Source organism: Echeneis naucrates, chromosome 3 (assembly GCF_900963305.1).
Source record: "Echeneis naucrates chromosome 3, fEcheNa1.1, whole genome shotgun sequence".
In the NCBI taxonomy this organism is placed as follows: domain Eukaryota; kingdom Metazoa; phylum Chordata; class Actinopteri; order Carangiformes; family Echeneidae; genus Echeneis; species Echeneis naucrates.
Genome location: NC_042513.1, coordinates 25,850,878 through 25,864,497, shown reverse-complemented (window position 1 = coordinate 25,864,497; position 13,620 = coordinate 25,850,878). Strand labels below are relative to the sequence as shown.

Genomic DNA, 13,620 nt, shown 5'->3' with positions numbered 1-13,620 from the left:
GACTGTATTTGATGACAGTATGTGATATAATGCCATGTTGTGATCTTTCATATCATTTGCACGCCTTCAGCATTAAATGGAAGCAGATAAATGTAAAAATCTCAGTGTGTATTTAACTTTTCATTCTAATGCTGTAGTTGCATTTTAAATACTTTAACCCATAGTACATAGTGCAATAACCACCGGTGGGTAACCCTGTGGTGTGCACAGTGCAGGAGAAGGGAAAGTTGGCAGAGAGCACCGTGTTAAAGCTCTAAGAACGCCTGGCATCTGGCCAAAGAGCCCCTGTACTCCGCTCTGTCTCCTTCGTGTCCTCGCTGGAAATACGCAATTGCTTTGAAACGTAAAGTCAAACTAATATTACAGTACTGTTGACTTTGTGAATCCAGCAGCTGCCTCTCTGTGCCCTCTCTAATCATATTTTTTTGAGTGTATAGAGAAGGCGAGCCCACACAGAAATCCTTATACCTCATTACAGCCTGATACAAGTCAAGCTAAAGTCATTTCATATTGTACTCTGCTTTACTTCGGTGGTGGAACCAAAGTATAAATGCAGCAGTTAATCAGAGGTTAATGCCAATGCACCCAGTGGATTTAATAGAAAGGGGTTAAATCAGGGGTCTTTCTACTGTGTGTTTGAGAGAAATAAAATTAAAGCAGAACTATAAATTATTGTGTTTTTACACAACAAGGCCGTGCCTTTTTAATCAAAGTATTCCCATCAGAAAAGGGCAGAGAAGGATGGAAAGGAAGAGGGGACAGCTAGGAAAAGAGCGGGTGGGGGCGGGGGGGGGGGGCTTCCTCCGTCATGTCCCTTCTACTAGCATTCATTTGGCCATCTCATTCTTAACCAAACAGCCCGGTCTGTCGTGGGCCTTTGGAGTCCTTACGTGGTGCCTCCGGCACCGGAAACCCTCGTGGTCTGGCAGTTTCCTGTTTGTCTGGTTGAAGACCTGGCCGTTTTACTCCCAGGCGGCGGGATGGGAGGGACGCAGAAAGAAGAGGAGGAGGAGAAGAAGAAGGAGAAGGAGGAAAGCACAAGTCGAGAAGGACAGAGGGGAGGTTGGCGGGGAGAAGGCAAAGGGAGAGACACTGAACACTCCCGAGTTGGGATTGATTTACTTCATTAACCGAGATTACAAGTTTAACTTACAAACCAGAGGTCAAAATTTCTCATTAACAAGGGGACCGTGGAGAACCTCAGGGCTTGGAGACCACTCTTATTACTGACTACACATTTCAATCTGTCTTTGATGTTCCATGTCTGCCTTTCTACCCCCTCTTTCCCCCTCCTATTTTTTGGCAGCGAGGTTGATTTTAATTGTAGCTATAGAACAGAGCATAGTTTGCCTGTAAGCCAGCCTCCACATCTGTAGTGAGTGCAGCTTTAGTGATATTGGGTGCAGTCCATAGCTTGGGGCTAATTTTAATGGTCCCCCCCCCCACTCCCCCTCCTCCCTCCTTCATTGGAGACTCAGATTGTTTTCCACGTGATTCCTGTTAATTTAGCTGGAGGAAAGGGCATCAGTTTTCCTTGTGCTTTTCCCCCTCTCTCCCCATGCCTCTCACTCTATTGCCTCACTCCTTCTTTCTGATCTACAGCCTCAAAGAAAGAAGGTGAAATGAATTCAAATGGAAAAATAGACTGTGCTCACTATTAAATCGCTCGCCTACCTTTGTCCCTTGCATTGCGCCTGGTCGAGGCAGATAGGAGAAAAGCAGTGTGGCTGTACAAACCGGGGCAATTTAGCTGCCATTGTGGTTTCCGACGTCAACAAACAAAGCACTTCCTTTGATGTGATAAATGGCCTAAGTGCCAGGATGATAACTCTGTGCTCATAAATGTGTCAAGGATGTTTTCAAAGCTCCGAGCACGTTAACACTGCAGGACAGCGTGCGTCGAGGCAATTTTTGCATCGCAGAACCTTTTGGTGCAGAAAATCTTAGATGTGCTGAAGAGTCTCAATCTGCCTTTTCATAAGCTACTGTAGCAACACAATTTAGTCAAGATGCACCAAATGTGATGAGAGGAGATCACAACACACGAAAATCAATGGGGGGGAAATGAAACAGTGAAGAGTAAAAGTCAAATCATGTTAAAAGTGTGAAAGCACTGAATGCAGAGGGTGTGATGGAACAGTCATTGTGAATAAAGCTCTATTTGACAAACTGCATCCCGTCCCTGATACACCGAGCTGAAATCCATCTTTATCTCCTCCACGTATACAAATACTGATGATGCTAGAGAGGCATGGAGGGCTGCAGAGAACTGTCGAGGAATCGTCATCGCAGAAATGTGTGGACTCGAAATGTTGAGCTGCAAAATACAGCCAAGAAAAACCAGCATCTAAGTCTGAATGGATGGATGTTTCATGAAAGACAAGAAAACGGACTCAAGGAATTAAATTTCCTTTTTAATCAGGCGGTGAAATCTCAGTATGTTGAGGCCAAAGGTCATTTGTGCGTTCATCACCTTGGCATCCACCTTCAGCTGCCCTTTGTCATCCCTTCACCTTGTTGGAGGAAGCTCATCCCTGACTTTTGTGCAGCACTTCAAACATCTTCTGATTTGGGGGGGGGGGGTTACTAAGCTGGAGGGGGTGTGGGGTTTGGTGTGTGCAGTGACCTACCGCTGGGGCCGCAGTAGGCCCTCATCCAGAGAGCCGGCCAGCAGTCTCAGCCATTGGCTCCTTGGAACTAATCTACCCTGCGGAGCCCTGTAAGGCCCCCTTTGTTCCCTCCTGCAGACTAGATCAGGCTGGAGACAGACACTCCAGTCTTGACTGGCTATCAGTTTCACAGCCTGTGGCGAGCCACATCCAGGCGCAGGCCCAATCCCGGCCAAACCACCATCAAATTAAAGGTGGGAGCGGGGAGAGTGAGTCGGGTTCGGAGAGGGGGGGGGTGAAATTGTGTCACCTGAATTCCGTCACAGTCCGAACGCGGCAGAAAAGGTGTTCTGACGAGGCAAAAAACCAGCAGGAGAGGAAGGAATATTGAAGCGGAGGATTTCAACGGGAGCTCTGCCTCTCGGTGAACAGAGCAGGATCTCAACAAGGCCATTATCTGGCTCCTAATTTGAGCTCTGGCACAGCACTGAAGGGCTGCCTTTGTCTGGGATTAATGCGGAAAGCTCAGGATGCGATGTCAGAGGGAAATAATCAGCATGGGCCCTTCATAACGTTGGCTGCTTGTGCTCCTGGCCAGGGCCCCCCGGCTCATTTCTGTGGAGATGAAATCTATGACAAGCCCCTCAGTGAAGCTAAGAGCAGGCAACAGTCCAGTAACACCCACAGGCCTCCAGGCATCCTGTGACCCCCTTAGAAAAGTCACATTCACTTTGCTCTGGAGAAGGGAAAGAGAACGCCGCCGGCGCTTCCAGCCCATGTGAAATGAAGAAATGTGAGGAGGTGAAAACGAAGTGAAAATAAGTTAAGATTCCTCCTCCGCCCTTTCTGCAATCACTACAGAGAAGGGGGGGGGGCACACTTTGGCTCTGCTTCTTTATACCCCTCTAATTAAACATGAACAGGACATTAAAAGGGGGGGGGGGGGGGGGACTGAAGCAATAGATGTATATTCATGTTTACGTTGTGTAACTGCATTTGGGAAAGCTTTTTTGAATGCAGCAGAAGGTTGCAGGCTAATACCCATCAGGGTAAAACATTCTGAAAGAGGTTGGCACTGCACTCAAGGACCAGAAGTAATGCTTTTATTTTGTTATTTATGCTTTTTTTACCGGGTGCATTACTATGCTCCTCCGCAGCATATTGCTGCTAAGCGAAGGATGTGAAGATGCAACTCGATTAAGTTGGTTATGAAAATGACCAATTGACATTCAAAATTCAGGCTTATTTTAGATTCATCATATTTACAGATGAATATGTGGAATTCAAATGTTTCCTCTGCCTAAAGCAAAATGTGACTGGGTACAGAAACTGTGCATGACTTCATGTATGACCAGACGTTGGAGAAATATGATACTGAAGTTGCTGCTTATGAAACCTGAAACAGGAGACGTGTCTTATAATAACACAGTTCAGCTTAATTCAGAGCATACTGGGCCCGTCACATGGGGCTACGTCACCGCGCTCCCTGTAACACACAAACATACATATTTCCCATCATCTTTGTCACGTTTGCTGACTTTTATTGTGGCGAGTGGGACGTTAGACATATTCCTAAACTTGGCTAATGCTAAATTGGTTAAGCATGAAGAGGATGTGTGGTATCGAAAATACAATGGCTCTAAAACCAAAGCCTCGGGGGGGAAAACGGAGACCAACAAAGAACTTTTTCCACAAAACAAATCCACTCCCCAGTGCCTCCAGAAAAGTATTGGCTCATGAGTCTAATCGGAGATTTCAGATTTGTTCATCTTCATCCACTTTGAAGATGAATAAACATGAGAACGTCGTTCGGAGGGCTGCACACTGTGTCGCAAACCCAATAATGCATTACCAATAATGCATTTCACAGCTCCCACACCAAACAACCTCTCTTGTACATGCAAACTGAATTCTCAGTCAATCAGGGACTCGAGGCAACTGGGCAAAAAATAAAGAGGAGCTTATAAATATGAAATAAAAATGAAGGGAAGGCATCCAGTTCATATCATCCAAATTATCATTAATTTCTATAATTTCACGCAGTCAAATATTTTAGGTGGTGAGCCACTAATCAGGCCACGCACGCCATCATCACCTAACAGTGAAGTAAAAGTTCATTCATTTCATTCTTAACATTATTTCTTTTAATCCTACATTATGTTTGGGAGCTAACACACCTCTAAAACCATCAATAAGCTGCTCTCATTGATGATTTGTGTCTGTGGGTTTGTAGATGATGCCGAATTTGAACTTGGAAAACTTGGATCATTGAGGATGCTAATTCTATAACAAAATCATTTCTCCATTTAAAAAATAGGAACTTCTTTTGCTATTGTTTGTTTAAACTTGAAAAATAAATTACATTCTGCTCATCACAGATAATAATAATAAGAAGAATAATAATGTGTGCTTTCACAACAATAATTTAATTATAATATTTATTTCCAGCCATCTGTGTGTTATTGAGTGAATGTTCTGAGAGCTAATTCAGTCACTGCACAAAAGGTCTTACTAAACTAAACTAAACTAAAGTATTTAGTTTCTACTTCCTGTAAAATTTAACCGGCAGACACATGGAACACTTTGGATCAGGAAAATAACCTGGATTAAGTGAGTCGTTTCTTTTATACCATCTTCCAACCGCATCTGAGCTGAAACCAAAACTGGGGAAGACAGAGCGAGAAAATATACCACCGACCCAAAAAAACTGAATGTGAGGAAATGAACAGACTTCAGTGATCTTCAGAGTGTCTTTATGATACATCACGATAGCAACTTCACAAATGGTTCCTTCTCGACTTAAAGAGGTGATGAAACACACTTCCTGTTACATGTTTGTGTTTATTTTTTTCTAGACAAACACAGTGTACCTGAAAGTAATAAACATTTTCCACATTTCAGGTTCATTCTTTTCTGCTTTGAAAGATTTACAAAGTTGAGTTTTTTTGTGAAGTCTGTGTTCTAATGAAGACTCGGCTTTTGTACCTGAGAGAATACGGCCTTCCAGCGAGTCTGCTTCTTACCTCGGTCCCTGATGGAGTGGCCCCTGGTGAATCCACCTTGCGTTTTTTGCGAGGTCCAATGGCGGCTAGCGCTGTAAGGTTGGCATCTCGCTGCCTCATCTGCGCCAATTCTTGTTGTTGCATCTGGTGAAGAAACATGAACACAAAGGTTAGACAATTCATCTCTTCACTGAGTGTGGTGCTGTTGTGTTGCTCCAGTATCAAACAGCAATTATCAAAGGTAAAACTAAGAAATGACATGTATAGTAATACATTTCATGTACATGAATTGCATATGTGGCAATAATATGTGTGCAAATGTCAAAAACATTAACAGCAAAAATTGCTATCTATGATGCAGAACTTCTTTAAATTAACTTCATTTTTCCTCTCTATCTTAACTAAATCAAGAGACACCATGACAGCTATTTCCAGACACACAACTGAACCGATGAACCAGAAATTTCAGATCAGACAGTTTCATTTTAGTAGCATTAAAGCCGTGGAAGGCCCGGTGAGGAAGAGACAGTGATACTGAAACAATCGAGGGATCACGTGTGAAAATGAAAACACGAAGGGGGAAATAAATCCCTGCATCTGTCCGTCCACGTACTGTGTGTTATCTGAGCTGAACAAAATGGAAGCCTGTTGTCAGCCATTAACAGAACTTCTGTCAAAGATCGTGTGTGTGTGTGTGTGTAGTCACAAGGTCTCATTGTGATTTTTGCAGTTTGTGATATATACAGGAGAGATTGTGGTGAGGCACTGCCCGAGGTAATGTCATGTCTGGCCGCAGGGCTGAGGCGGAACCCAGCGTCGCTCGGAGCTGCCCTTTCTATTGGATGGATGTGTGAGGGCCCGGGGGCCACGGCACAGAGGGTGTCAACACTCCCTCCAACCCAGTACACACACACACACACACACGTGCCTATCAATCTTGGCCACAGCACAGTGAATGCCTACCCACCAGCCTGTCTGCGTGCCTGCCCGCTCGGGGGGGGGGCCTGGGCTGCAGCGATCAGGGACAATCAATGTGCACTTTCATGTCTTTCATGTTCTTTTATGTTATCTCGCAGTATGTGTTTCGCCGGGCGCTGGTGTTTGTGTGCAGCGTGTATGTACGTATGTATGGCTTCTGATCAGGGGGGAAAATTTCCCGTTACTTTCAAATGGTGCGCTGGAAAAGGTTTCTTTGGTGCACAAAGTCTGATCTAAAATGTGCACGCACTTGGCTCTGATTTTTTTTTTTTTTTTTTCCCCTAAAACCCCGCTGGCAAGGCATGTCCTTTAGGGTGTTGCCACTTCACATTTAGTACGGTGGAAATGTTGAAAGATCCAAACACGCTGACAACACAAAGTAGGGGAAATTATAGCAGCGAGTAGCAACCGGCTGAATATCTAGACCGCATTCACTCCTCCTTTTTTAAAACAAAACAAAACACACAGAAAGAAAGGACAGTGGTGATTGAGTAGTTAACAAATATGAAATGGATGAGAAGGTGAACTGTATTCAGGGAGTCAGAAACTGGGGACCATGACTGAATGAGGCCAGATGATCATTGCTGCTGTCCACATGGCAAATGTAGCATTAATGTTATCAATGCTAACCTGATTAGGCCTAGCCACAAACAACACACAAATCTCTGCACGACTGAGAGAGCAATAGAAAGACAGACAGAGAGAGAGCGAGCGAGAGAGAGAGAGGTCCACTATCTCACTGATGGCACTAGGATGATCTCTGCCTGGCAGTTGGCACCAGGCATGGGCTCCCAGCGCCCACAGCAACTGCCTGCATTTTCAGATTTATGACTGTATGATAAATGAAGACTTCATTTTACCATCTGCAACCCTCCAGTCTGCGTTTCCTGTCAGTAAAGAGGCCGCCATGACACTGGAAGACCGATTTCTGATTTCAATCTGGTGCCACGATGCCGTGTCTACCGTCCTTCCTTTGATGACTGCCAGCTGATACAAGCCAGAGTTGGGCCGGCCTCTGATAGATCTGTTTTTCCTTAAAAGTTGTTTTTTTCTTTCTTTCATTCTCTCTCTCTTTTTTTTTTTCTTTTTTTTTTTTTTTAAACAGCTACCATTTAATTCAAACGTTAACATCAAGTGTTTCATCTAGACAAACACAGTTGCTATGAAGCAACAGCAGTAGATTGAGGGAATGTGGATTCACATTTCAGTCCTGATTGTAGATTACTGTTAACATTAACTGCTGGTCTCTGAACATCTTTCTCTCTGACACCAGAGAGAAAAACACCGATCTCCTCCCGTGAATTTCTATTTGGGACCGTTTGTCTATTATTGAACTGGCTGGAAGTACACAGAACGGTTCTGGTGCAACCCTTTCAGATGTGAAATCTCATTGAGACATATGGAAATTAAAAAAACTCTCTCTCTACTCTTTCTACTATCTTACGTAAGTTGTCAGCGACCATCTCCAAAAATCTCAAAGGTCACGACAGAGATTAATCCTCGGACTGGGAGAACAACCAGCTGGCGAGATGCATACATTTGCCAGATCCGATCAATGGTACCACATAAATATCTGCTGCTCCGAAGTCACATAAATACCAGAGCTTCCAGTCTGCCTGTATGCCCTTTTGAAGCAGCGAACTGGGATTTGATGAGTCAAATTATTAGCAAAGGTCAGGAGATGTAGAACATTTTCGGGATACCCACAGAATCAATCTGCAATTTGTTAGAAAAAGGTTTTAATCTGGATGCAAAAAGTGCAACGTGATGATGTTTCGGCTGGCAAGGCGAAACGGGACGTGCGTGGAAACACAAATAAAAAGAAGAGTCCCTCTTTGGGGAAAAACACTTGTCGCTGTTGCACAAAGCTCTCCAACAGATGTTGAGTGCCTTTCTGAGTGCACATCCATTAACGCCATGATGACATCAGCCAATGTTTTATGACAGTGTTTAAAAAAAAAAAAACTTCACCCACCACCAACTCCAAAAAAATGCAGCTTATCATTTCTGAATATGAATCTGGATGAAACATGTTCGATGTCCATGAAATATGCATCCAGATGTCAAATTAAATGTATTAATCAGATTATTTGTGTCTATTTGAGTCCTCCAAGTTCATATTTAAACATCGCTCAAACATCTAGTTTGAGGATATTCAATATTTATTAACACAGTGACTGAATAACTAAAAGGTGGGTCAAAGTTAGGCTCAACTGATTCTGGCCATTCTTATTCTCATTATTCTAAAATAACAGAGACATATTTCTCAGGATGGGGCTGTTTATGTATTAAAATGGATTTAGATCATTTACAGTCCACGTCAGATCTGATTACCTATATTTTCATCAGTGGTGTGTACGTTTTGATGAAGAAATTTGAAGACAGTGTTTGTGAAAATAATCTGAATCATAATTGATTTTTTGGCCCTCACCTGTTTCCCACAACATGTCTAACTTGGAGCTCTGCTCCATTTAAAAATGTCTGCCAAGGCCTAAATAATGAAAAATAACAGCAGAATAAAGAGCAGCATGCGCTGTCATGACGCAAAAATGTCCAAAATACAGCAAGAAACTGAGGATGTGGATGAGCTGCGGGAGCCACGATGGCCAACCTGCTTTTCTCCATCTCTGCTGTTTTTAACAAAAGCTTTTCTCTGCCTGCTCCCTCCCTCTCTCCACTCCCCCCCCTCCCCTCATGGCCTTAGGGTCTGCTCCTGGCCCCCCAGACGCTTACAGACAGATGTCCTTGGTAGAGCAGAACACGCTCTGCTTGACGTCACAAGCAGCTAGGGGGCTGTGAAGGAAGCTAAAGGGCCCTCTGCCCCTGAAAAGACCACGGCTTAAGAGGCAAACCATGAGTTTCAGGCTGGCCCGTCCACCCCCCCCCCCAAACAGCTTTGGTCTGAAAGGGCACAGCAGGGAGCTTCTCAGTATGTACACATGACATATGCCACTTTGATGGAGGCTTAAATTTCCCCTCGTACATTTCAAACAAAGGCAGGTGGCTCCAGTGGAAATCACATCCCTCATGTGTTCCACAGGCTGACCGTCCACTGGCAGGAAACCAGGTACGATCAAGAGGCCGCTGACCTGAACGTCACACCTCCTGCCCTTAAAACATTAAAATTTGATCTCTGCTGGTGTGGACGACGTTCACATTAGATCAGAAATAATGGTATGGTGATAAAGAAAGGTCATTTGTACTCCATCAACTCCAGAAACAACCAGAAACCTCCAAAGAAGGATCCAGAAGTCAGGTATTACAGGACGACGTACCGGATTCAAGTGTGCTAGCATCGATGCCGGGCAGCAGCCACAACGATTTCAGAGACATCGACATTTATTTTAATTTAGGTTCTCCATATTAATGGAAAAGTCCACCCAAAAACAGCAGCAGTGGATTTCATGTTGGTTTTTACTTCAGTTGTTTTTACCAAAATATAACAATACAAAGACACAGTCCACACTGTCAGATGTTTTAGACTTGAGTAGATTCAAAAAGGTTCATCGCTCCGACTCAGCTATGAAGGAGAAGAAAGAATAAACTGAATTATTTATTAGGATATAATGCTAAATCAAACCAAAGTGAAGCTAAAGCCAGTTAACACAGAGGAATAATAATGTAATATTGTAATGTTGGCCGGATGTTTCAGTCATGGGTTACATCTCTCTGACTTTTCCTCCCGGCACCATCGAGTCAAAAAATTTAAGGTTTATGAACAAATACCTGCAAAACTAATGACCGTGCATCAGTTTCATGCTAAATGATTAACGTTAGTGTGCTGCCATTTCTTATCTCAGCTGTGTAACATGCTAAAAGTAATCAAGATGAATTAAACTAACATGGGGACCATAAAAATACCTGGTTAGCATCACTGTGTGCCCTTTATCGCTCATTAGCATGCCGATGTTTGTAATGTGCAGATATTTATTCCTTGTTTTGATGACTTAGCTGTAGACTCAAGCCACAAACAAATGAAAGAAATTATTAATCTGAACTAAATTTCCATTGAGGGGTTATTTCAGTTAAGATAAAATCTGTGTGCAAATGCTTCATGAATAAAGCCCCGGGGGGAATTTGCCAGATGAGGGAGACATTACTAGACAAAGTATTACTTTTACCGTTTGTGGATCACATACAATTTTCATTAGCAGGTATCCGTAACACTGCACATCCCTTTGTGTTGCTTTCTTACGACCTAACACGAGTGTGTGTTGATGTTTTACGTGCTTTATGTATGTCTGTTACACATGGATCTCATTCACCTGACACCCACATGGCCGACATTATGAGAACATCTGTGAGCTGCATCTTGAGGCCTTTCTTCATGTGAAGTGCCTGGCAGTTAGTTTGCTGCAGGGGGAAGAGCCATTTGCACCGACCAATCAGGTTTCACTTCTCCATCTGCACTCAAAGGCTACAAAGAGCCGAGTTCTGCCTCGACCTGCTAATGCAGGCGAAGCTTTTGTGCAAGACTGGATAGAGACATGTACGGCTTCATCACCGCGCCACAATAATTACCTATGGCAGTGTCCCTCAGGATAAAATATCCTGACATATAAAATTATGTGTGTGATATATGGGTGGATGTTACTGAGGGCTGGATAAAGAGCCTCGATATCTCGCCCATCATGCTGTTTCAAGCCAAAAGCCTAATTTAAAACTATCTGTGTTTATTATTATATATATATAATTCTATTGATATCCATAATCTCAAATAACAGAACGCGAATGAGTTTGTTTGTTTTTTTTTGGTTGGTTTTCTCACCTTTTTCAGGACACTAAAATCTTCTCAGATGTTTCAGTGAGCCTGTTTTAACTAAGGAGAATAATTCAAAATACATGCATGTACTAATAGTCTTTGGCTCAGAGTGCTCCGTCCCCTCTGAAGCTGTGTATGTCAGAAGTGTTTCCAGGGCCAAGGACCAATTATTCAGAGCCCTCGGCTGCCCCCAGAGCTAAGGTCATTATGTGAGTGTCACTATCATGACCCCATGGTTCCTCTTCATCTGCAACTTATTTGCAAGAATTAAACCTTGCAAAGGGACGCTTTGTGAAATATGTGGATAAATTGAACACCTCTAAAAGGCTCCATGCCTCTCCTTGGGAGCGAGTATTATTTTTTTTATAATAATAACATTTGCGGTACACATTTTGGCAGAAAATGGAGTTAAATGAAGGAGCCAGAAATCAGTCTTAAGCAGATTCTGACAGTGTCACACGGGAGCGACGGGGGGAGAGTGGTGATCATTAAAAATACTGCTTATCTAAGTGAAAATTTCCGACTTTAAATGTTCTCTCACTTTGTCTCATTCTAAGCTGCTGTGCTTCGTCTAGCAGTCTCCTCTCTCCCTGTTTCTCTCTTTTTTTTTTTTTTTTTTTACATTTAGATTCGCCGCTCGTCACCTTCTATTGATCACGACTAATTTGCATCCAGGAAAAGATGAGAACTCAGATATTCACACTCCGAGAGAGGACGATCTCGATGATTTATTCATTTCCAAATCAAAAAAAAAGAGAGAAAAAAAAAATAAAAAAGGGGGAGAGTGAAAGGAAGGTAGATGAGAAGGGGAATCTTCATAGGCAGCAGGCGACTAGCAGGCTCTGAGGCTGGGCTGCTCTTCCCCACACCGCCCCCAGGCACATGGTGTGCAAGTCCTCCTAATTAACAAGGTGAATCATGCTGCCGCTCTCTAATTAGCCAACATGACAATCTAATGGAAACATGCAGGCCGAGCTGGCACACTTAGCATCACCTCACAAAGACCCCCGCAACTGTCCTTCCCACATGAATTCCACAAAAATGACACCTCACTTTTTGAAAGAACAGACTCAGGCTCGGGCGTTCTGGGAAGTGTGTTTTTGGGAGAGGTCAGAAGGGAGAAGTGGACTAGTGAGGGTGAGGTGTGTTTTTTTTTTTTCTCCCCCCGCCCCCCCACCTCCTCCTTCTCTGTTATCTTCTGTGTGCACGGTGTTTGTTGCCTAATTGAAACATGTCCTGCCTCCTGCCTCCCTCTCACTTATATCCCAGGCACAGGAGGCTGGCACCTCGCCACCAGCGTAGCTCAGCACGTCCAATTCCCCTGTCGCTCGAGTCCCAAGGAGTGCTCCAGCGCACAAAGAGAAAAGTGAACCTACAGGCTGGTACAGCGAGGAGAACGAGTCGCTATCTCCCTCTGAGGCAGAAAAATCTCCTTTTTTTGTTGTTTTCCTTCTCATTACAGCACTTTGTAATATTCGAAAACACACAGGAACACCAAAGGTACTTTTAAAGCCCGCTTCTAGTTTTTTTTTTTTTTTCTCTTGTAATATGTCTGGAGGTGAAGAAAAAAAAAAAACTGAAGTTGAAACTACAGACAACAAAGCAACAAATAAAAATAGGGTTACAGCGTAATGTTTAGTAGCCCGCACATCTTCAGGACCTACAAAACAGACCTTTCTTAAGTGATAATTAAATTATTCACATCAACATCTTGTATAATCTTCTTGAAAACACATTAAAAATCAGGTTGAAATTATATTAAATAAAAGGACACCTGCTATACTACTTGGTAACCTAATTTGTAAAAAAGTGAGAGGAACGTGTTCTCCTGCTCTCACGCCTGCTGGTTGACCATGAATGCTGCTGCTCCACATCTACGAGGTATTGTGTATCTGTGAGGCCAGAAGACAAGAATATAACAACTATGAAGTGGGACACACAAAACAGCAGGAATTCTCTTTGAAAGTCAGCGCAGAGAGGGGAGCAAACGTGGAGGAGGGTAGCAGGCTTTTGCCCCGGGGGCTGCCTAATGGGTGGTGGTGGTGGTGGTGGTGGGGGCGCCTCTTTAAGCAGAGCAGTTTGTGGAGGGCCAGAGGATGAGAGCCTATGAACTCACAGATATAAAAACGAAGGGCCTGCTACATTGTCCTCTGAGACAGAAGAGCCTCTCCTCTCTGGAGAAGTGTGAGGCTCTGGCTGACGGAGCTTACAGTGTGGGCGGATTCCAGCCTCTCCATGACCTGGTCACTTGTGGAGGATGCCAGGCCAA

The 13,620-nt window shown here is 43.6% G+C and overlaps 1 protein-coding gene across 1 annotated transcript in view; it reads right to left on the bottom strand.

The window, feature by feature from the left end:
- Nucleotides 1-13,620, bottom strand: part of LOC115041248 (transcription initiation factor TFIID subunit 4) — a 71,741-nt gene that overhangs the window by 13,300 nt on the left and 44,821 nt on the right. Inside the window, exon 13 of the mRNA XM_029498586.1 lies at nucleotides 5,633-5,755. Coding sequence (XP_029354446.1) covers nucleotides 5,633-5,755 — 123 coding nt within the window. The remainder of the gene's footprint in view (nucleotides 1-5,632; nucleotides 5,756-13,620) is intronic.